This window comes from Bison bison, unplaced genomic scaffold, assembly GCF_000754665.1.
Source record: "Bison bison bison isolate TAMUID 2011002044 unplaced genomic scaffold, Bison_UMD1.0 scf7180017864461, whole genome shotgun sequence".
NCBI classification, from domain to species: Eukaryota; Metazoa; Chordata; class Mammalia; order Artiodactyla; family Bovidae; genus Bison; species Bison bison.
Window position 1 is genome coordinate 5,362,336 of NW_011495023.1, and position 25,195 is coordinate 5,387,530.

Below are 25,195 nucleotides of genomic sequence, written 5' to 3' on the forward strand. Positions count from 1 at the left end.
AGTTGGAAAGTTTGAGGAGGAAGCTACTGTGTTTTAGAACTTGTTTGCATCATTTGACTTTAATATTTATTGACAGGTTAATTGTGCATTTTTAAAATATGCTTGCTGTGACCTCTTCCTATATGATTGAAGCATGAAGTTTCATATTCACCCCTAGATGATGTATTGCTATGATACTTTTCAAAGGTGAAATTTTGATAGGTACTACTCTTTCAAACCTAATTTTACTTCTTTATACTTTATCATTCTGCCTTTACCAACAGTGGGGAGGGGGGAAAAACTATCAATACCCACTTTTAAGTCTGATATTCAGTTAATTGAATAGATTTAGCCTGATTTTTTTTCCCCCTCCACAACTAACTCCTTTAGAATGAGCCAGGTGCCTAGGAATTTGATAGATTCACTTCACTCTAAAACTACAACCCTTTTAAAAACTTCTCTGTGGTCATAAGCAGACATTTGGAATATAAGAGGTGAACTATTAATAGGAAATTTCAAGCTGAAATGTAATTTTAATCTTGTTAATATTTTAATAGGGTATGTCAGTCTACTTAGGAAACACTAAATTTCTTTGATTTTGAGTTTAAATACTACCTTGGGTAGTGGCTTGCATATCTTTCTAGATGCTTATCATAGTAGTCTAAATTTGCTAAGGTTATTCTCTTTCTCAGGTGAAAAAGTGAAAGTCACTTAGTCGTGTCTGCCCTTTTGCAACCATTCCCTTCTCCAAGAAATCTTCACGACCTAAGGGTTGAACCCAGGTCTCCTTGGATACCTAAGCATATTTTGCTTTAGTGTGACTTAGATTTAGCTCAGTAATTATTAGATTTACTTTACTTTGCTTTGGGTCCATTTTGTAAAATAATTATTACACTTACTAAGATTGTTACTAGGATCTTGGAATAGGTATAGTATAACATCTTGTGTGTAAGTGGTTCCTTCAGTTATTAATCTTGGGGAGGGAAAAAACCCAAGATCATATATTTGGAAGTGAATCTGGACTAACACCTCTTTTTACATTTTGAGTAGATTACTTCATTTCATCAAAATACTATAAAGCCAAGTAACAGGTTTTTTGCAATCATATTCTTTTTTGTTTTAGCTTTTTATTTTGAAATAATTTTAGGTGTATGGAAAAGTTGCAGGAACAGTGCAGAGTTCATGTGTATTATGGATACTTTCACTCAGCCTCCCCAGTGTTTTAACAGCTTATATTCTTTATAGTGCCAACAGGCTCAAGAACATACTTGCCCACAGTAGACATTCTGCTTTCCAGGGCAAGATAGAATTGAAATACCATAAGGTGTGTACTTACTTCCAAAAACAAATAGCACTTTCTTTTTTTTGGGTAATTGAAGTATAGTTGATTTACAGTGTTGAGTTAATTTCAGGTATACAGCAGAATGATTCAGTTGTGGTGTGTGTGTATATAAACTTTTTCAGATTCTTTCCTCTTATAGGTTATTTCAAAATACTGAGTGAAGCCCCCTGTGCCACACAGTATGTCCTTGTTGGTAATCTATTTTATATCTAGTATATGTTAACTCTAGTTTATCCCTCTCCCCTCCCCCTTTCTCCTCTGGTAACCATAAATTTATTTCTATATGGGTATATCTCTGTTTTATATGTAAATTCATTTGTATCTTTTTTTTTTTGATTCCACATATAAGTGATATCCAGTTCCCTTGTGGCTCAGACAGTAAAGAATCTGTCTATAATACAGGGGACCCAGGTTTGATCCCTGGGTCCGAAAGATCCCCTGGAGAAGGCAGTGGTATCCACTCCAGTATACTTGCCTGGAGAATTCCATGGACATATGAACCTGGTGGGCTATAGTCCATGGGATCCCATAAAGTTGAACATGATTGAGCAGACTAACACATAAGCAATATCATAGAATATTTGTCTTTCTCTATCTAGCTTTATTTCACCTAGTATGGTAATCTCCAGATGCATCCATGTTTCTGCAAATGGCGTTATTTAATTATTTTTCATGACTAAGTAGTAGTCCATTCATCTGTTGACAGACATTTACATTGCTTCCATTTCCTGGCTGTTGTAAATAGGGCCACTATGAACATTGGGGTGCATGTATCTTTTCAGATTATGGTTTTCTCCAGATGTATGCCCAGGAGTGGTATTGCTGAATCATATGACAGCTCTGTTTTTGGTTTTTAAAGATCTGTACTTTCCTCCACGTGGCTGTACCAATTTATATTCCCCCATCAGTGTAGGTTGTCTCTTTCGCTTTTCCTTCTTTATTGCTACTAAAAGTTGTAGAATCTTTTGGCTAAAATGTTGGGAGTTTCTTTGCTCTAAGTTTCCTGCAGAGTTATCAACAGTTTCCAGCAGTAACCTTTGTAAATATCATTTCAGAAATGTTGGCCAATGTCAGACATTTGTAGAGTCTTTGCTAGCTCATGCTACCTGCAAAAATGACGGTAATGACTTGAATTTAATGTAGAGTGGTTTAGGTGCTCTCATATACCACAAAACCCTAGATGGTAAAAATTGGTAATTTTCAATCTCTCTTGGAAATTCCTTATTTAGATAAATACAATAATTTAAAAAACTACCTGGTAATTTTTAAACAATCAGAAAATTGAGGGAAATTTGTCATTCAGGATAATGAATGTATTTCTAATTGTTTTTATTATTAATTTTACCTTTGCCTACCATCTTTATAAAATCCATACTTTCTTGCTTTGAAATTGTGCTAACGATGATTTATCCTCTTCCTGATGGTAGTCATTACGGAAATGAGTTATGCTGTGTTGCTTTGCATTTTGAGCCTTTAGTGTAGTGGGTGGAGTGTGTGATTGAAAAAGTATGATGATTTGGAGACTACATCAAGAAATTTGAAGCTAACAGGGATAAATATAAAGCCCTTGACAGAAGGAACCCTTCCTGAAAGAGAATAGCATCTTTGATTCTTATCAAGAGACTAAGGAAGCTTATAAAACTGATAATTGGAACTAGAAAAGCAGTTCAACTGGTGTAATAGTTGTGATTCAGCCAGTGGATGAGTGCACTAGCACGAGAGTCAAAAGGCTGGGGTGCAGGTGTGGCGACCCTTCCTGCCCATGCTCTCAGAGCCAGGCCCGGCCAGCACTCGGGAGTGTGCTCTTTCTTGCTCGTATTTTTCTCTCCTCTTGCTGTCAGCTGTTACTTCTTGCTGCCAACAAAATGTCTCAAGATATTACTTTTTCTTCCTCTTTCTAATTAATTTTCCACTTCTAATCTGTTATATGCTTAGTTGATCTTTTTAGAATTATGTCTAGAGTAAGAGTAAATTGGCTCTGCAAAGGGCATTTTTAAGTGTGAGGTGCCCAAGATTTTAAACTGGGTTTCTAGTAACATCTGGTCTTTCTGTTTGTCTCTGGATTTTTCTCGTTCTAAGTTACTTTATGAGTAGCTGATTCCCAAGCTTATTAACTTCTGAAGAGGTTAAAAAAAAAAAGTTTTCCTATCTTTCCGTTTCTGACACATTTTATATATTCTATGCATGGTAAGTGTCTAGTGTGATCTTCAGATTAAAGTGATGACTTAGCTTTTGCTGCGGAGAAGGCAATGGCACCCCACTAGTACTCTTGCCTGGAAAAATCCCATGGATGGAGGAGCCTGGTGGGCTGCAGTCCACGGGGTCGCTATGAGTCAGACACGACTAAGCAACTTCACTTTCACTTTTCACTTTCATGCATTGGAGAGGGAAATGGCAACCCACTCCAGTGTTCTTGCCTTGAGAATCCCAGGGATGGGGGAGCCTGGTGGACTGCCATCTATGGGGTGGCATAGAGTCAGACACGACTGAAGCGACTTAGCAGCAGCAGCAGCTTTTGCTGAGGGGTAATTGATTGTGAAACAGGACTGTATAATCCAAACTACTGACTTTGTATACATAGCTTTAATGAGAAGAAAAATGAAACCCAGAAATTGACCAATTGAACTTAGACATTATATGAAATATACCCTTTGAGACAATGGAAAGCAAGGACAGGATTCTATGTCACGGAGACTATTCCTGTGACTTGTAAAGTCCAGTTTTTATGTTTAGGAAGTTGGCTAGAGGCCAAATATTAATGTCAGGGTCTGAGTCTTTCCAGAAGCATGGTTTATTCTCTGTAATATTTTGCTTGTTGTCATTGCTTTGTCGTTTTGGTCTCTTTTTGTGCAGTTAAACATGTCAAAATGTTCTACATCTTTTGTTCTACTGTTATTCAGCTTATTTATATTAAAAACACCTCAATTCTTTGAAATTATTTTCCAGAATTTTGTTCTGCAATAACTACACAATTATTTCATTTTACAAAAGTTTTGATTTCACTTCATGAAAAAGAAAAATCTACTTTGAAATGTGTGGTTCTGTTAAATCTGAAAAGTATTTCAGACTAGTGATAGCCTTCTGTGAGTTAGCAATGTTTTGTGTACAAGAGATTTGCTTCCAAAATGCCACATTTTTGAGGTTATAATATTCTTGGAAAGTGGGAGAAAGTATTCACATCAAAGAAGGCATTTTTATTACATTGGATTACGCAAGACTTTGGCCAGCCTCCTTAGCTTCATCTGTTTAAGGGTTCATTTTCGCTTGTTTGGCACAAGTCCCAGTAGAGGCCTTCAGAATTGTGGTGAGCAACATGAATGAATTACAAACTGTGGACCAGCTCTTCAGTTCGCAGAGCTGGCTTACTGCCAAAAAGACAGTGCCTTATATGGGGTCAGGGCAAAGCTGTGATTCGTTGAGCCCTGCATTGTATAGAAAACATACTTGTGATGCCTGTTTGCTTTCTTTTAAAATAAAAACAAAACAAAACAGAAAAAGCAGCAGGCTTCCAAGTCTATCAAAATAGGAAGTAACAAAATAGTGTGCGGGTTTTACTAATGACAGAGTTAAGCAATGGAGATATGGCTCTGTGTAGTTAAAATACTAAAGGTAGAAGCTGAACCTTTTGACCTCCTTAGGCAGCCTGTGAGGTAAGAGACTGAAGCATTTGTTAGACATCTGTTGTCTCCCTGCCCTTATTTTCTAAACGCTTTAATAAGATTAAATAACTTGTCATATGTTCACATGGTTACCAGGCCACTGGTTTTGGTATCAAATAGATACTTTGAAATTAAATCATAAATAGTTAACTTTGTGCCAGTCTCAGTGCTCCCTCTCTCTTTTGAGTTAATGTAACTTTTCAGAAACTGGAATGTTGAAATGGTAAAACAAGAATGAAATTTGCACTTTAGAAAGTCAGGAAGTTCTACTTACATTCTTACGTTGGAGAAAATAGTTGTTGCTAGGTCTGTTAGGAAGAAAAGTATTCAGATATTTTATACAGTAATTAATTTGTCTTTGTAATTCTTTTCATTTAGGCAAATACCCTATCTGGATCGTCTCTTAATCAGGCATCATCTCATATGTATGGCAATAGATTAAATTCAACTTCATCAATGGCAGCTCTTATAGCTCAGTCTGAAAACAATCAAACAGGTAAGGTCTCAAGAATTTTTAATCTCTAAAATTCTGTTCCCCTCCACCAAACTGATTTTCATCCCCCATCAGGCTAATTTCATTTGAAAAATCTAAAGATGTGGTTAATAAATAAAATCTAAAGGGGAGGATTGTGTGTGTGTGTACCCTTCCCCTTTTAAATGAAAAGAATTACATTTGGAAGTAAATAGTATGCTGTGCTGCAAAATCTGTGCCTTTTTTTTTTTTTTTTTTAACTGTCTGAAATGTAAATGTTTAAGCAGAGCCATCAGCAGGCAGGAATGCTAGTGTCTCCTGTGACTTTTGTGATTGATGTGTTCAGTGCTCAGTTCTGTGCAATGAAAGTAGTATAACACTGGGCTTTCTGTGAATAGCCTCAATCTTTATTTGCATAATTCATGAAATTGCATTACACAAACTTGGTTAAAAAAAATCCTGTTAGAGAATCTCTACAGTGTTTAGTAATCCTGTGAATTTTTACCAGTTGACATTTTGTAGCATTTGCCTCTTGTACTGTTTTAATGAGCCACTGGATTTGTTTTGTTTCTTTCCACCCTTAAGGATTTGTTGACATGTCCAAGTAGTCATGCCTGTTTGGGGGAAGGGAATGGGTTTAGCAGTTCACCAAGAATGGATCAGTCATGTCTTTACCCTTCAAGGGTCAAAGGTTACCTGACTCAGAATAAGGGGAGGATGACCTTGGAAGAGGCCAGATAGGGTGATTTTATAAGGAACTCACTGTAGGGGAAATACAAATTATTTTTCAAGCCGAGATATTGGATGTCACCTCAGGAATATCTTTAAAAATTAATTTCTTTTTGCATACAGAATTCTGTATTCCTACTTGTCTTTGTCCATTTGGTTATTTAGTGTTATGTGTAATGATCCATGTAACATATATATATAACTTTAGTTTTGGTGCATGGCTCTATGTAATACATACGTATTTTATGACTTGTCTTGGAATGTGAAGTGTTAAAATATACAAAGCATAAGGATTTGCTGTGATAAGCATACAGATTAGCTGTCCACAGCTGTGATTCATTACTTTAACCGTAGAAATTAAAAGTGGCTGAGGGGAGGGTACTGCAAATGGAAACCACGCTTCTGTGCTGTAAAATTGAAAGGAATGAAAGAATGAACATAATCCATGGCCTTCTCCACCCACAAAAAAAAACGTGTAGGGACAACGCCTTACATGCCACAGTTCAGCAATTCTAAACTAGCAACATACTAGATCTTCTACTTTTGTAGTAACTGCAAAGATAGTGGTAAAGGTTTTATGTATGTTTTAGGAAAAATCAGGGCCAGGGCTTAAAACCTCTCATCTAGTGAGAGTCACTTTATCAGCTGTGAAATATTTACACTGCAGATCAAGATCTTGGAGACAATAGCCGTAGCCTTGCTGGCAGAGGAAGCTCACCCAGAGGAAGTCTCTCACCAAGGTAAGCATTATTTGCACTGCAAAGTATCAGCAAAGGAAACATTTTGAGATTTGGAAACTTCTTTATCTCATATCAGCAGAGCTTACATTTGTGAGGCTATAAAATCATTCTGTAGATAAGAGGCATGTCTGGACAGTTAAGAAGAGTGATTCTAAATTAATTTGAATATTAAACATGTGGTTAGATTTCTAAGCTTTATAAAAGACATACCCTTTTCTTGGATCTCTAATCAGTTTGAGCTCTCTTGTATATTTAGCTGCAGGTACTATTAATGTGTTTAACTTGGATAATTCTTTTTGGGTTATAAAATAGTCTTAAGATGTCTTAAAGCTGCAGACTCCAGGCTTTCAACTTTGGCTTCCAGTTTTAGCGCTGTTGTGGGCTATGTACTTAACCCTTTAGTCTCCAGTTCCTAATTCAGTAAATGAAGTTCTTATGACTTGTCTCTAAAATCCCTCTAAAATTGTTCAAAATTGTTTGAAACAAAGTACAGCAAATATATTATACTTATTCTGTGAAATTACCTTGGATATTATATAAGAGAGTTCAGATATCATTTATAATATTAATATATATGTTAGATTATTCTTGCTAACAGGACATGTTTTTATTATTTAATAGGCTGTATTTTTATTAATTTTATTCCACTCTCAGCTTCTATACTGTTTTCTAGTTGTGTTCTCTCTGTTCTCTAATTTTGTAAACTCCACCTGAAGTGTGGTATTAGATTGGGTGAAAATGGAGCAGGTGGAAGAAGAAACCCACTTAAAGAATACCTTTTCAACTATGGAAGTTTACAAATTCTATTTAAAAATTTTATGTAGTGACTACCATGAATATATATAAGCAGTGTTGCTTATATTATTTGGGGGAATGTCTGCTAAGGAGCATTTTTAATCTTAGAGAGATTCATCCAATAACCTCTAATGTAGCTATTTTCTAGAGGTGCATCAGTAGTTCCTTTTTTCCTGTATGATCCTTGGTTGAAATAAAGGTTGTATTGTTTTTCCCAGTTGAACTCTTCAGAAATTAAATATTATTCTTTTGAAACTAGGAATCTGAAGTACACAGTTAAAACATCATCAGACCAATCTGTAATTTATGCTGTGCCACTTCTGTACTGTGTTTTATTCTTTTTTTCCCCAAAGGAGAAAGTTAATGGATTTTTTTGCTTGTATGTTTAGTGGAAGAAGCATGTCTGTGTTCTCCTTTTAAATTTAAAATATCATACAGGCAACCCTAGAAATTAGTTAAGATTCCTTAGTGCTATCTTGCATTGTGTATAGTTTTTTGTGTTTCGTTAGCTAAATAGGATTTAACACCAAAAAAGGGCACTATATTACTTTTAGCACATATTTCTGAGTGTATATTATTCTTTAAAAATCAGCCTGGAATAAAATAGCCTAAAGTATCCTGGCAATAATGTACTATTTGGGAAGGGACAGGCAGCTGTATGTATAGCACTCAATGGTTACATGTGGAAGGAATAAAAGGACTCATTTGTTTAACTTCTTATTTGAAGGGATTTTTGTGGAGACGCGTGTTAGGGCTGCAGCAGAATACCAGCAGGCTGTGAGAGGCCCTGAGCTGTTGCCCAGTTCTGTCACTCACTAGCAGTGTGTCTTTGGACAAGTCACTAAAGCCCCATCTTGTTTCCTCAAATAGAAATAGAGCCAGTAAGGCAGGTTTTGACTTCTCACTAGGTTGGTGTGAAGATAATTATATGGAAATACTTTGGAAACTCTATAGCCCTAATTCATTATCTAATTATAGAATAGGCCGGAGACCAGAAATGGGCACATTTACGTATTTAAAACAAAAACTGAATGAGAGAACATTACATGTTCATGTTAATATAAGTGACTTTTGTTTTGGAATATTTAAGTTCTTATCATTTGAAGTATAGATCTGAGAGATATTAGCAAAAATTCATTTTAACTGTACAGTGTGAATCTTTCTAATCCTGTCTTTCTCCCTTTTGTTTTATAAAGTTGCATCAAGTTCTTTTATTGCCAATTTCAGAAATTATTAGTAGTATATTTATATTTTCTAGTGTTTTTTACTTATCCTGTATGCCAGCTATTCCCCCTTGGTTTTTACCATTTGGGGAGGAAGGATGGTGATTACTAATTTTAGGGTAGATTATGGTTTTATCATTTTAGCCTAGATAACCTGGTGTTAGAAAACTTTTACAGGAGAAGAGTCAGCATAAGGTGAGAAATGTGAATATACTTCCCTTAGAGGGTCCTCCTCCTGTTTAACCTGAGGATTAATGTTTCCAACAGGTCCCCTGTAAGCAACTTACAGATCCGCTATGACCAACCAGGCAACAGCAGTTTGGAAAACCTGCCCCCAGTAGCAGCCAGCATAGAGCAGCTTCTGGAGAGGCAGTGGAGTGAAGGACAGCAGTTTTTATTAGAACAGGGCACTCCTAGTGACAGTAAGTATTCTCTTCTTGTCCTTAAAGGAAGAGCAGTAGATGGATGGATGGATAGATGAACATTCAGGTGGACAGATGTAGAAGTCACATTTTGTCAAGAATAGCATTGAAATTATGATGTATAATATGGTGAGAAAGTGTAATGTAGTGGCTTAATAGAACAGAGGCTACAGTTTACCCCTTGGACTCGAATTCTGTTTTTACCTGTTATTAAAACAGTGTGATCTTGGGCAAGTGTGTTAATGTCAATATGCTGTAGTTTTCCATTTATAGGATGAGAATCATAATGTACCTATATCACAGTATTGTTTTGAGGGTTAGATGACTTAAAAGATAAAATGAACATTGCTGGCTTGTAGAATTCACTGGTTCTTATTACTTTTTATAATTATTAATATTAAAATATTAGTACTTTGTTTCTACATTCTACTTTGTTCTAATCAGTTAAATTTCACTAAAAATATGAGCTGTAGCTTCTTTTAGCTGAATTGTTTGAATAAAACTTGCTCACCACTGCAGAATTTATTTTTTTAAAATGTGTATAGTCAAGGCCAACTCTTGATTTTATAATTTGGATGAGAAAGAATAAGTACTAAGTTACATATACATTATACATATACTATATATTATATCATTTACTTGCTGAATTATGTAGTGTCTATTATATATACGTATTTAGTATCTTTACAATTTTAAGTGTCTATCTTACTTAAATATAGTGTTTTATTTTTTTTTTTTCTAATAATTTGAGGGGGTATAAGCTTTTACTTCTTTATTTTTTAAAACAAAACAAAATATTTTGCTTATCATTAGACAGGTGCTGTAAATGTGGTATTTTTATGAATGGCGCTCTTGACAAGAAATGCTAATTGTGAGGAAATTCATGCCAGGATAATCCTTTAAACATGATAGCTGGAGGACAGGTTTAGCTTAGTCTTATTGCATCTCATTTGGGTACACTGAGGGATCTGTGTGGGATCTTGAAGAGGAGGGATAAAAGTTAAATCCTTGGGAAATGACCGTATGTGTCTGTACCAGTAGAATTGTGTCTTTTGAAGGCCCTGAGGGCATGTTAAACAAATACAACTTTTTAATACATAGAACTTTAAAGTGTCCATCATCATGGCATCTCTGCTGTCCGTTGAGAGGTCCGAGCTGTGGCAGGGATGGAAAAGGTATTTGAGGTGGTGAAACAGGACAGCCTGTGTGCAGAGGACATGCCTTTCCTGGGAGCCAGGAGTAGGGCTTTGGTGCGCGTACACTGCTCCCTGCTGGGTGTGTGTGGATCCGCAGGCTGAGCCGCTGGGCTTCCTCATCCAGTGTCCTCCGGTGACTTGCTTAGTTTAACCAAACAACAAAAAATGCTTGTGCTGTTTATTTGTGTCGAAGGACATTGTTGTGTGTGATTCTTTGACCTTTAAAAAATGATTTTAATGAAAAATCATGGCGGGCACTTTGAATTTTTAATTAGGCTTTTATTTTGATGAAAATCAAATGTTCCTGTGATTTTTTATTTGAGAATGGAAGTTACCTGAACTAGGTTTGGGTTTTTTGTTAGTGGCAACAAAGTTTCTACACAGTACATCTTGGAACAATATCCCTTTATGCTTATATAGGTAGAAATATATTATTATATATTTGTATCTGCATAAATTTAGAAATAGAACCTAGTCACTTAGAAATGCTTTACAGAATTTCTACTTTTCTGTTTTATTTCTAAAGTTACTGACACAAGTCCATAAAGTACCTGGTCCTGTGTGTGAAATTGTCTTTATTCAAATCTCTGCTAGTTTTAGGGATGCTGAAGTCATTACATCAACTTCAAGTAGAAAATCGAAGATTAGAGGAACAGATTAAAAACTTGACTGCCAAAAAGGAACGCCTTCAATTATTGAATGCACAGCTCTCAGTGCCTTTTCCAACAATAACAGCAAACCCCAGCCCATCTCATCAAATGCATGCATTTCCAGCACAGAATGGTAAGTGTAAATTTATTGTGGATCTAAGGAAAGTAGGATGAACTTTTCATTACCTTTTTCATAATAAGTGAATAATAAGTGGTCACCAGTTATATGAAGATGTAGAAAAGGAATAACAGGTTGTTTTAGAGGAGCATAAAGAATCCTGTTCAATGTTCAACTTGAATTTGCTCTAACATCTTTAGTACAGAATTTAATGATAAAATTTAAGTATATGATGATATCTATTGATTTAAAGCCATGGTATTCAATAGAGATACAGATTTTTTTCATTCAGATTGGTCTTAAGAATAGCAAGGCTTAAAATTTAAGTGTTTCTAATGTGGGCTTCAGACTAAGCTTTTAGACAAACCTTTAATCTTACATGTAATGTAATTCAACAGGTAAATAAGCTTCTTTTTGTCTTTTTTCTTTTCTAGCTCCTACTACTGATTCCTTGAACAGCAGTAAGAGCCCTCATCTAGGAAACAGCTTTTTACCTGATAATTCTCTTCCTGTATTAAATCAGGTAATTTCGGTATGGTTAATTTCATTTGTGTGTTTTACTTACAAACAACAGTATATTACGTTAAATGGTTTAAAATAATTTTAAACTGTTTTTTTGCTGTGTTGTTTACAACTTGGTTCCTATTCTTTCTTATGTTAGGACTTAACCTCCAGCGGACAAAGCACCAGCAGCTCATCGGCTCTTTCTACTCCACCTCCTGCCGGGCAGAGTCCAGCTCAGCAGGGCTCAGGCGTTAGCGGAGTTCAGCAGGTCAATGGTGTGACAGTGGGGGCACTGGCTAGTGGAATGCCGACTGTAACATCCACCATTCCTGCCGTGCCTGGAGTGGGTGGAATAATTGGAGCTTTGCCAGGTAACCAACTGGCAATTAATGGCATTGTAGGAGCTTTAAATGGGGTTATTCAGACCCCTGTCACAATATCCCAGAACCCTACCCCCCTCACCCACACAACTGTACCACCTAATGCAACACATCCAATGCCAGCTACACTGACTAACAGGTAAGAAACTTAAGTATCTTTGGCAGTTTTTAGAGCAACATGGTACCAAGCTATCCATGCTTTAGTTAGGGATGTTTTAATGTGTCCCTTGTAGATGTGCTCTAAGAAAGTAAAATCCACAAGCTAAATATGTTATACCAGGAGCCATTTATTTTTGACACTTTAGTAATTCAGATTAAATACAAAGTTAAATCACTTTGAGAAGCAAAGCATAAGCATTAAATATATTCTGTACTGAAAATTTCAGTCTTGATCTGTAATGTCTGTTTTAAATGCTATTTTTCTTAACCTCATGTATCAAAAATTCTGGAGCAAAGTAATATTGTAATGAAGATCACATATGAATGTTGGTTTCTTAAAATTCAGCTATGTAATTTTGTTAGCTTTGTAATCAAAGATTTTGATATAAGATGAAGGTCAAATATTTATCTTGAATTTCCAGGGAGTGAGACTTGCTGTTTCATTGTGCTGGAATTTCATTTGAATGGCAAAGCCATGTTGTTATTGCACATACTTTTGAGGAATAAATCATTTTAAATGGATTTGTAGTGGATAGTAGTAAACTGTTTCTTCTGGCTGTCTTTTCGTTGGTGCTTAATTTTACTGACAGTTGGGACCATAAAAAAAGTTTAAGTAAAATCAGTCAGTAGTATGTTTGGATTCTTTCTTTGTTTTACTATGTGGGTTAAATTATCCTTGAATGATTGAAAATAAAGTATTACATGTGCATATAAATTTTTATTCCATTGAACAATTTAGTACCTGCTTGGTTTACAATAAAAAGGGAACCAAAACATTTATTGACAATGTGAATTCTTGGTTACCTGTATATGTGCAGAGAGAGAGAAGAAATTTTTACATCATTGTTTTTCAAAAAGTGTTATGGTTAAAAACTTGACTTGTTAACTTATTAAACATCAAATTGAGAAGTTCTTTCATTTTACATTTAAAAAAAAGAGGTTTACAGTAGAAAGTAAGAATTTTCATCATTTTTCAGTGCCTCAGGACTAGGATTACTTTCTGACCAGCAAAGACAAATATTTCTTCATCAACAGCAATTCCAGCAGTTGTTAAATTCGCAACAGCTCACACCAGTAAGTTCTTCCTTTTGATAATATTTGATCTTTATTAGGAGCAAGTGATCAAAGTTATAATAAGTATTCAGTGTGTAGGTATAGATTACCCACTTTGTGAAGTGACATGGTCTAGTCTATGATACCTGCAGTGATGTTAATTGTATGGATTCATCGACAGGTATTAGAACATTATTGTGCTGCTCTGGTAGACTCTGGTGAACAAGACTTGTCTTTTCATGTAGCTTTATTCTGACAGGGGAGATGGACATTAGATACATATTTTTTGGTAGTGATGAGTACTGGAAAGAAAAATGAAGCAGGATAAGGGAATAGAGGACAGTCAGGGGAGAGCCATGGTAGATAGGATGGTCCAGCCACTGAGCAGATGACTTTTGAGCACAGATCTGAATAAAAGGTGAAGGAGCATGACTTTCTGACACAGAGGTAGAAGAGAATGCATTCAGGGTCGAGGGACTAGGGCACCTGTGCTGCATGACTGGGCTAGTGTGGAGGAGAGCAGGCAGGTGTGGGCTGCAAGGTCATGGGCTGCTTTGTTTGGCTGTCCATGGTATGGGGTTTAGATTTATCCTAAGTGTGATGGAAAGCCATTGGTGATTTAAAAAAACAAAAAACCTTTTTTTTGTGGAAATAAACATTCAGGTGTACCAGTGGTAGAAAGTATGGTATACCAATTGCCTAGCTTTTATAATTATCCCCATTTAAAAGTCTTTTTTCATATATCCTCATTTTTCCTTTCAGGATTTTAAAGAATTAAGTGTAGGGTTTTGAACACAATAGTGACATGACAATAATTTACATTTTAAAACATTAGTTTAGCTGCTGAATGGAGAATAGTGTGTGTGTGTTGGGGGGAGCAGGGCTCTGGGGGTGGTCCAGGTGCTGCTGATTTATGAGAGCAAGATAAACATGGTGAAACTGTCTAGAATTGTGTATTTTGAAGATAGAGTCAACAAGACTGGTTTGTTGGACATTAACTTGGATGGTGACTCTGAGATTTGGAAGATTAGGAGGAACACCATGTTTTGGCAAGAGAACAGGAGTTCTGTTATGGACCTGCTGATGTGAGATGTCTGTTTAGATATTCAGGTGACACAGATTAAGCAGTTAGATGAGTCTGGAGTCCAAGGAAAGTATGAGGTTGGAAATAGGAGCTTGGAGTCATTGCTGCATATGTGATGTTGAGATTCACATGACTTGCTGAGGGCAGTAGGGAAGGAAGACTGATGTCTGAGGACTGGGCTCTGGGCATCCTGAAAGAGGAGAGTAATCCAGTCAAGGGTCTTGAGGAGAGAATGAGGGGAGAGTTAGAACAGAGTGATGGCCTAGAGTCCATGCAAAGAAACTTTTCAAGATAGGGAGGATTCAGCTGAGTAAAATACTCTGGTGAGACAAGTAAGAACTGCCCGTTGAAACTAGGTGTCTAGAACTCTTTGAGAATGTGATTTTGGTGAGAAGTGAAAAGCTTCATTGAGTGATTCAAAAGAAAACAGGAAACACAAATGGGGTACAGGCCACTTGAGATATTTTACTGTGAAGAGCAGAGAAGTGAAAGAGCAGTTAGCATTAGGAAGACGTCTAAGGGCATCTTTCTATTCATTTTGAAAATGACAACATGTGTATGTTTTTTTTAATTAATTAATCTTTGGCAGCACTGGGTCTTCGTTGGCCTGTGTGGACTCTAGTTGCCTCGAACAAGGGATCCTCTAGTTGTGGTATGGAAGCTTCTCAGTGCGGTGGCCTCTCTTGTTGTAGAGCACAGGCTCTAGGTGCAGAGGCTTCAGTACTTGTGGTGCATGGGCTTAGTTTCCCCGTAGCATGTGATACCTTCCTGGACCAGAGCTGGAACTCATGTCTCCTACGCTGGCAGGCCAATTCTTATCACTGGACGGCCAGTGAAGCCCTCTATGTATGTTGATGGGTAATATTCTGGTGCAGAGAGAGGAGGGGTAAGGCCAGGGCAGCAGAGCACTTCAGGAGGGAGCAGCTTCACCTGGTAAGAGGGAGGTGCAGAAGCTGTAAGTGGGTTTTATGATAGGAAGTTGATGAAGCCCACTTCTGATGTTTTTAGTTTTCAAATGGGGATTATAAGTAAAGTCATCAGCTGATGGAGATAGGGAAATTGTGGTCAGAGGAGAGAAAAGGTGTGGAGCAGATATCTTGGAGGAGGGGTGAGAGAACTAAGGTGCCTTATGTACCGGCTGTGTCTTGCACACCTCACTGAGCTAGACTAGGAGCACACTCCTTTAATTAACTCAAGATTTCAGCCTTTGTAATTTCTTTCTAAAATACACCCACCAACTTTCTTCCGTTAGTCAAAAATATATTGAAAATGTCTATTTTACAATTCTGGATCATTGTCACTGTTCTTAAAGTGGTATGAGGATAGATTACATATAAATTCTTAAATGCTTACACTAAAATGTGGTCTTGTTTCCTTATCTCTTGCCACATCTTATTATGAAGTACTGAAATTTCAATTTATTTGGGGTTCTTCCTGTTAATTAAGATTTTACTCTAATAGTCACATGTAAGTGTCTTGTTTCTGGAATGTGGTTGATTAAGAAATTTTTAGCACAAATCGTTGCCCAGAGTCCATGAAGACTGAGTGGATTAGACTTGATATTTTCTTTTGCCAGCCAAGGCTGTGGGATGAGGTTTGTTCATTGATAAGCATTGAACTTCTTGTAGGCAGAAGTGGTCCTCTGTGGCACCTCCCTTCTCCCACTTTAAGAACAAACTCTTGCTGGACCCTCCTCCATGTACTGCCCACGCTCAGCCCGGTCCATTCCCACCTGGCATCTCCCCTGGTAATGGCGTCTGTCCCCGAAAACTCTCTCTTCCCCTTGCTTCCAGGATCTTGGTTTTCTTCCTACCTAATTGGTTCTTCCTTTTTACCTTCCTTTCCTGGGTGCTCCTCTTTCTCTTAGTCCCTCTCACTTCAGAGGGTCCTAGAATTCGGGATCTCCTCCAGCCAAGTGGCTCTAAAGACTGTCTGTGCCAACACCAACTTCTCCAGACCAGGCCTCTCTTTGGAATTGGAAGCTCTCATATCCACTGCTTCCTTGGTGCTGCCTCTTGGCTCTCTTAACAGATGGTGCAGGCATACCGTGGCCACACTGAACTGCTGGCCTGCCACACGGTGCCCCCACCGCAGCTGATGCACCTCCGTCCTTCCAGCTGCTTCAGCCAAAAATCCCTGCCGTTTTTACTTCACCCCTCTCTTTTGACACCTCACTTGAATCCATCAAGAAATGCCCGGTCAGGTTGTGACACTCCTCTGCTTCTTCTGCCTTCCGACAGTACTCTGAGAAGAGCCAGTGTTCTCGGCCACACTGCAGGCCCTCGTCCTTCTCCAGCCTCTGTCTTGCTCACTCCACTCCCAGCTCCAGTCTCCTCACTTGTCCTGGGTCATGCTGGCTACACCCACAGGGCCCCTCAGCACTGGCTAGCATTCTCTGTGCCTAGAAACATTTGCCCTCCTCCTTCTCCAGCCTCTGTCTTGCTCACTCCACTCCCAACTCCAGTCTCCTCACTTGTCCTGGGTCATGCTGGCTACACCCACAGGGCCCCTCAGCACTGGCTAGCATTCTCTGTGCCTAGAACCATTTGCCCTCCTCCTCACCCTACCCAGTCCACATAGAGAATTCCGTCATCTCCTTGCATCTGTTACCAAGTGAGGGCCCCCTGAAACCGCCCCCCCCCCAATAGTCTCTCTCACACTACTGTTTAGCTTGACCCTTGGCAGGAATCACATCCTAACACTTCTTCTCCCCAGAACAGTGCCTGACAAATCACAGTAAGCATTCAGGAATGCTGGAAGGCATGGTATGATAACCACATCAGGAGAGCACTCTTTCTGTCAGCATGAATGAGAACTTTAAAAGTTAAGAAGTTGGTGCAACAGTAATTGCGGTTTTGTTGAACTTTACTGTTTGATATTGGAATACATTCTTAAGTGTGGTTATGTTATATATACATCATTTTAATGAGTATTTCTCGCTTTATGGTTTTTTTTTTTGCTAATGACTTATTACTTGCTATTTATTTTATATTTATTTTAGACTATGGAAATGATGTTAGACAAAAAGCAAATTCAAGCAGTTTTCTTATTCGAGTTCAGAATGGGTCGTAAAGCAGTGGAAACAACTCGCAATGTCAACAACACATTTGGCCCAGGAACTGCTAACAAATGTACAGTGCAGTGGTGGTTCAAAAAGTTTTTCAAAGGAGATGAGAGCCTTGAAGATGAGGAACATAGCAGTCAGCCATCAGAAGTTGACAACAACCAATTGAGAGCCAACATCGAGGCTGATCCTCTTAAAACTAAACGAGAATTTGCCGAAGAACTCGGTGTCAACCATTCTATGGTTGTTCAGCATTTGAAGCAAATTGGAAAGGTGAAAAAACTCCATAAGTGGGTGCCTCATGAGCTGACTGAAAATCTAAAAAATCGTCGTTTTGAAGTGTCATCTTCTCTTATTCTACACAGCAACAACAAACCATTTCTTGATCTGATTGTGATGTGCAATGAAAAGTGGATTGTATACGACAATCAGCAATGACCAGCTCAGAGGTTAGACAAAGAAGAAGCTCCAAAGCACTTCCCAAAGCCAAACTTGCACCAAAAAAAGGTCATGGTCACTGTTTGGTGGTCTGCTGCTGGTCTGATCCATTACAGCTTTCTGAATCCCAGTGAAATCATTACATCTGAGAAGTATGCTCAGCAAATCGATGAGATGCACTGAAAACTGTAACACCTGCAGCCGGCAGTGGTCAACAGAAGGGGCCCAGTTCTTCACAACAACACCCGACTGCACATTCACACAACCAGTGCTTCAAAAGTTGAACAAATTGGGCTACGAAGTTTTGCCTCATCCACTGTATTCACCTGACCTTCTTTAAGCATCTTGATGACTTCTTGCAAGGAAAATGCTTCCACGACCAGCAGGAGGCAGAGAATGCTTTCCAAGAGTTCATCGAATCCCAAAGCGTGGATTTTTATGCTACAGGAATAAGCACGTTTATTTCTCGTTGACAAAAACGTGTTAATTGTAATGGTTCCTATTTTGATTAATAAAGATGTATTTGAGCCTAGTTATAATTATTTAAAATACGTGATCTGAAACTGCAATTACGTTTGCACCCACCTTTTAAAATAACTTTTAAAGTTCTCAGAATAAGAGCATAATAACTCTTTAAGTTCCCAGAATTACAGGAGGGATTTCTAAAACCAAACACAGATCACCGTGGCTTCTCTAAGTTGCCATTTTCCTTGATTCTCATGTACAACCTCATTTGAATAGGGGTTCTTTTGCTTGTTCCACTTTGAAAATAAAACCATTCGCTGATACTGACATTTACAGTAGATGGTTATTTTCTAGTGCAGTGTGTTTTTCCAGATGAGACTCTTGTTGTGTTTCTTAGTAGTATGACTTTGACATCACTTCAGTACCTAGTATCAGAGTAAAGAAGAAAAGAGACAAGGCAGGCTGTCCTGCTGGCTTGTCTGGGCTGGGAACTCACCCCTCCCACGTGTTCTTGCTTAAGGAGCAGCACCAGGCACTTCTATACCAGCTGGTGCAACAGCACCACCAGCAGCAGCAGCAGCACCACCAGCCTGATCTCCAGCAGCTGCAGATCCCGGGACCCACACAGATACCCATCAACAACCTGCTTGCAGGCACGCAGGCGCCTCCACTTCACCCAGCCACCACCAACCCGTTCCTCACCATCCATGGTGATAATGCAAGTCAGAAGGTAACAGTAAGTATCTGTGTTTTGTTACAGCTAGTGAAATCACAGAGCCAATTTTAGTGATTAGAGATGACTGTCCGGCCCTCCCCTTCTTCCCTTCCTCCCTCTTTCCTTCTCTCTCTTTTAAAATATATTATCCCCCAGATAATTTCTTCTTAAAACCAGTTGTTTCAGCAGCTGGATATTGTAAACACAAAGGACCTAAGCCAATTTATATATCCCCTAAGTATATCAGTTTGAATTTGCACATAAGGTTGGAAGGCTGTTTTATAATTCAGCAGTTTTTCAAAATGAAAATGTTTTGGTATAGTAAGTGATATGGGACAGTCCAATCAAAAGATAAGTAGTTGGTATTTTGAGAATCTTTGTTTAAGTGATTTGTTTAACTATAGAAATAGTCTAGATAATTTAGGATTATTTTTATTGTTTTGCTCAGATGTGCTAAAACTGAATTATACTTACAGTAAAATTAATATATAAACTTTAGGGCAATCTAGTTATTCTACTGAATAGAAAGTAAATCATAATCACAATTGTAATGAAATTTAAATTTTTAATCTTATGTAAATGATAGCAGAACAATGGGTGCAGGAACAGTATCCTTATGTGTACAGTGCACACATTTTAAGGCTGTTTCTTTCTATTAATTCTCCCCTTCAATCAGGTCTACTTTACTGGAGTATAAATGTTTCCCCTAAATTCCAGTTGAGGGCAGAACCCTGTTAGAGGAAGGATATTGGGATATAGAATGGAGACTGGACACCAGGAAAAGGAAGAAGGGAAAGAATGAGGTGGGAGACTTGGCAAAAACGGTGTTCAAAGTCACAATGTTTGCTCTTTCCCATTACTTTGAAACCTTGCTCTTTACTGTGCTTTTAGTTTTCAGAAGCTTTAGTTTGTATTTAGTAACAAGAATTAGTTCAAAATAAAGTATACTGGTTTTCATTACCTCTTCAATGCTTTTTGTTTACCCTACTGTTCCTCTGACTTCTTGATTGTGAATACTGTCATTATCATTATCACAAACCTAGTTTTGCAGACATGGAAATTTCATTGATTCTGTACTGATTTAGATTTTTTTTTTTAACCATTTTTTGCTCTAACGTGTTTTCTTGTGTTAAAATCAAAAAGGTTATACAATATGAAATGTATTTTACAAGGCTGGGAAGTAATATGAGTATCCTGCTGTGTGACAGGTGTCTTTATTAGAGACAGTAGTATATATGGTTCCAGTCTTTAAACTATTAAAAAACCTGTTTTTTAAAATAGGGAGATTCAAAGAGGTTAAAGTTCAAAGGACAGATAGCATGTATGTGGGATCAGAACCCATGACTTCCTTATTTGTTCATTTTCCACACGACTGTGTTACTACTACCGTGGAAAAGTCCGTTTTGGAGGGATGATTTCTACTTTTCATTCCTTATTAGTCCTGCCTCAGAGGAGTACTTCTGTCTTTGTGTACTGCTGAATTTAATATAAAGCAACTAAATGTTTACCAGTATTTTCATGTCCTTACATTATGCTGAAAAGTAGCCATGCTGACTTGTAGAAAAAAGGAATAACCATATATACTACCTTTTATCTCAGTTACAATTTCAGTTAAGAGGAGATTGTTTCAAGTGTGGGCCAAAAATTTCTTTAGCTAATACACTTGATTTTGTTTGTTTTAACCTCAGAGACTTAGTGATAAAAGTGGGCCTGTTGCTCAAGAGAAAAGTTGACACTTGAGAAAAAAACATCTAGAAATGGCCTATCCTGCTGTCCTGGCACTTCATCTGGCTGCTGTTGCAGTCCTTTTACTACACCTATGAAGAAATGCAACAAGAAACCAGCTGCACGACAAAGGATTAATTGCCACAAGAGCATTCTTGTAAGGCTTTGGTTGATGTTGCTTTGTTGCACTGAAATGAAATTCCCATATCCCCTACCCCTCTCCCAGATTTTTTTGAACTTTGAAAGAAAATGTAATGGCTAACTTTGGTCAGTGAAATAATTTACATGGCAATGAGTTTATCAACCTAAGAGAAATTTAATATAGTTGGTACACAACTAATTTTGATTATAAATTGCAGAGATGACTAGGAAAACTAAAGACTTGTTCCATTTATAAACCATTTGATTTTATTGTACCAGTTGGAACATGAAATATGATCTTTTGTTTGGGTTACAGTACATTTGCTCTGTGAGTCAAACCTTAGAACAAATTTCAAGGAACTGTTTAATTTCTTCTTCTAAAGTTTTATTGGTTAAATATTACAAATAAATAGGTCATCCACTGGGACTTGGCAATCTTTGTTATAAAAATTTCCTTTCTAATGGGATTTGGCCAATTTTGGTAATCAAGTTAGGATGGTAAATGTCTGCTTCTGCTAAAGGTAATTTTCTTTTGCTAAATGCTTTTTCTTTAGTGTTAAGACCTACTCATATTTTGAAGAAACCTCGAGTTAAGTGAGCTCTAAGGCTGCTGGGGAAACCAGCTCAATTCGAAATGAAAGAGGGGCCACTCTGGAAACTGCTGGTAGGGTTTGGCCTGAATCAAGTGCCTGTTAGTACCTGCCTTGTGCTGAAGTGGCTCTGGTCAGCTGAGTAGCAACAGCAGCCTTCCCCATGGTTCTGCCTTTATTGAGAACTTTCTATGCCACTGTAGATAGCTCAGGCGAAGCTATTACCTGGGTATTTATCCACTAATGAGTCACAAGAAAAATGTGTGGATTTGGTAAGAATTTTCTTTTTTTCTTTAGACAACTTCTCGTTGTTAACAATGATTTCAAACAGACAAAACAAGACCAAAAAAAAAAAAAAAAACAAACACCACCACAGCAGTTCCTGAAACAAGTGAAATCTATGTTACACCCCTTCCACGTTGGGTAGCCCCATTCCTGGGGTAACAGTGTAGCAGAGTATATAAATTAAACAATTGGGGATGTAATCACTGAACTGTTCTTGAATGTGTGAATTATTAGTGGAAAAAAGACCCAGATATAATTAGACCTCCACTGTGTACTTAGCTGGAAGAACATGTTAATTCTGCAATATGTCTCTTGGTTAAACATTGCACAGTTCTTACCTCATTTCTGTAAATAAGGTTTTGTGAATCTGTTTTGTATTGTGAAAAATTCATAAGATAACATTGATATTTTGATTTGTAATATTTCTAATTGGTAGATTTAATTGAAAAGTAAAATTAATTTATTTTTATATGTTCAGGGGAATTTTAAAGAAAGTCAAATCTTTTGTAGATAATTAAAAAAAAAATCGGTGTGGTTTATTTTACTTATTTAACCCACTGGTTGTTATTCTGTAACAATTTGTATAAATGGTAAATTTTGAATGTGTTGTTATTTTACTTAGATGTAAAATTCCACATGTATTAAAGAAAATGTACAAAGTTTTTGTTAATAAAATTTAATGTTTATAACTGCCATTTTCCCCAGTTTTATTAAGATATAATTGACATCAGCATGGTATAAGTTTACAGCATAAAAATTTGACTTACATATATTGTGAAATAATTACCATAGTAAGTGTAGTTAAACATCCATCTCATACAGATACCAAAAAAAGAGAACAGCAAAAAGTTTTTTTCCTTGTGATGAAAACTCTTAGAATTCACTCTCTTTAACTACTTCTCTATATATCATGTTAACTATAGTCATCATGTTGTACATTACAGCCCTAATATTTATTTATCTTGTAACTGGAAATTTGAACTTTTTGACCACTTTTGTCCAATTCCCTCTCCCTCACCCCACCTCTTTTCTGTGAGTTAGATTTTGTTCTTTAAATAAGATTCCACATACGAGATTGTACAGTATTTTGTCTTTGTTTGACTAAATTCACTTAGCAAAATGTCTTCAAGGTCCATCCATGTTGTCACGATAGCAGGGTTTACTTCCTTTTTATGGCTGAATAATACTCCATCACACATGCACACGCACATGTACATAACACAGCAACTTCATCCATTAATGGGCATTTAGATTATTTCCATGTCTTGGCTAATATGAATAATGCTGCTATGAACATATAAGGGTATAGATATCTCTTCAACATAAGTGTTTTTGTTTCCCTTGGATGTGTTCCCAGAAGTGAGATTGCTGGATCAGATGGTAGCTTGATAATAGCCATCTAACAGGCATGAGGTGATAACTCATTGTGGTTTTGATTTGCATATTCCTAATGATTTAGTGATGTTGAAGAACTTTTCAAATGACTTCTATATATCTGTTGGCCATTTGTAGGTCTTCTTTGGAAAAATGTCTGTTCTTTGCCGATTTTAAAATTGGATTTTTTTTTTCCCTATGGAGTTGTATGAGTTCTTTGTATATTTTGGCTACATTAATCCCTTATCAGATACATGATTTACAGATACTTTTCCCCATTCTGTAGGTTGTCTTTTCAGTTTGTTGTTATATCTTCTTGATGGATTGACCCCTTTTTCATTATATAATGACCTTCTTTGTCTCTCTTTAGTTTAAAATCTGTTCTGATATATAAGAATAGCAACCTCTTCCTGCTTTTTGGTTACTTCTGCTTGAAATGTCTTTTTCCATCCCTTCACTCTCAGTTAATTGTCTCAAAGACTAAAGCAGGTCTCTTGTAGGCAGCAGCATATTGTTGTATCATTTTTAAAAAAATCCATTCAGCCATTCTTTTATTTTTATTGGGGAATTTAATCTATTTTTGTTTACAGTCGTTATTGGTAGATACGGGCTTAGACTATGGCCACTTTGTTGACTGTTTTCTGGCTGTTTTGTAGACCCTTTGTTCCTTTTTCTTTTTCCTGCTGTCTTGTTCTGTGTTTTGAGGTTTTTGGGGATCAGTATGCTTTGACTTCTCCATCATTTTCTTTTTGGTGTAATTACTACAGATTTTTCTCATGTGGTTACATGAAAATTATAACACACCCTATTTTAAGCTAATAACTAAACTTACACAGCTTAAGTCCTGAGCGTCACACTTTTACTTCTCCTCCCTTCACATTTTACTGATGTTACAGTTTACGTAGTTTTCATATTGTGTACCCAGTAACAGATTTTTATAGTTATGGTTCTTTTTACTGTTTGTTTTTTAACTTTGAGTTGTAAGAGAATTATGTGCCACCATACTGTATTACAAAATCTACTTTTGAATGTGTGTTTATAATTACCAGTGAATTTCATGCTACCTTCCTTTATTTTTATGATGTTAGTTAGCATCCTTTTACTTCCACTCAACTCCCTTTAGCTTTTCTTGTAAAGCATGTCTCCTGGTGATGGGCTCCCTCAACTTCTGCCTGTTCAGGAAAATCTTTATCCTTCCTTCATTTCTAAAGGACACTTTGGCCCCATACAGACTTCTTGGTTGACGGTTTTTTACTTTCAGTATTTGGAATGTATCTCCCATCTTTCCTGGCCTGACGTTTCTTTTGGGAAATCTGCTGATAGTATTAAAAATGAGGTTTCCCTTGTATGTAACTTCTCTCTTTGACAAAAATTATTTGTCTTTGACTTTTGATATTTATAATGTGTCTCGGTGTAGCCCTATTTAGGTTCAACCTATTTGGGGTCTTTTGGACCTCATGGATCTGTTCATACCTCTCCCCAGGTTTGGGAGTTTTTAGCATTATTGCTTTGAATATGCTTCCTGTCCCTTTCACTTTCTCCTGAAATTTCCATAATGCAGATGTGGGTTCTTTGATTGTGTCCCATAAGGCTTTCTTCAGTTTTTCACTTTTTCCCTTGTGTTCCTCTAGGTAATTTCAAATGTCCTGTCTTCTAGGTCGGGATGATTCTTTCTCCTGCATCTTCATCTTTTTAAAGCTGTTGAATCCTTCGATCGTATTTTTCAGCTCTAGGATTTTTGTTTTTAATGGTTTCTATTTGTTGAACTTCTCATTTTGTTCACGAATTATTTTCCTAATTTTGTTTATAGTTTTGTGTTCTTGTAGTTCCCTTAAGAGGATTATTCTGAATTCTTTGACAGTTCATAGATCTCCATTACTTTAGTGTCAGTTA

At 37.1% G+C, this 25,195-nt stretch overlaps 1 protein-coding gene across 4 annotated transcripts in view; it reads left to right on the plus strand.

Moving 5' to 3' along the window:
- The window catches only part of MLLT10 (myeloid/lymphoid or mixed-lineage leukemia (trithorax homolog, Drosophila); translocated to, 10), a 207,228-nt gene extending 184,609 nt beyond the window's left edge, over positions 1–22,619 (plus strand). For 2 of the 4 annotated variants that reach the window (XM_010859904.1, XM_010859906.1), the window contains exons 15-23: positions 5,359–5,476; positions 6,849–6,921; positions 9,207–9,361; positions 11,152–11,340; positions 11,760–11,848; positions 11,987–12,348; positions 13,346–13,442; positions 18,993–19,208; positions 20,876–22,619. In XM_010859904.1, coding sequence (XP_010858206.1) covers positions 5,359–5,476; positions 6,849–6,921; positions 9,207–9,361; positions 11,152–11,340; positions 11,760–11,848; positions 11,987–12,348; positions 13,346–13,442; positions 18,993–19,208; positions 20,876–20,920 — 1,344 coding nt within the window. In that variant the 3' untranslated portion in view covers positions 20,921–22,619. Of the gene's footprint in view, positions 1–5,358; positions 5,477–6,848; positions 6,922–9,206; positions 9,362–11,151; positions 11,341–11,759; positions 11,849–11,986; positions 12,349–13,345; positions 13,443–18,992; positions 19,209–19,863; positions 19,991–20,875 lie in introns of all 4 variants that reach the window. The other 2 variants (XR_827055.1, XM_010859907.1) reach the window with 2 other exon arrangements.
- Positions 22,620–25,195: the final 2,576 nt, after the last annotated feature.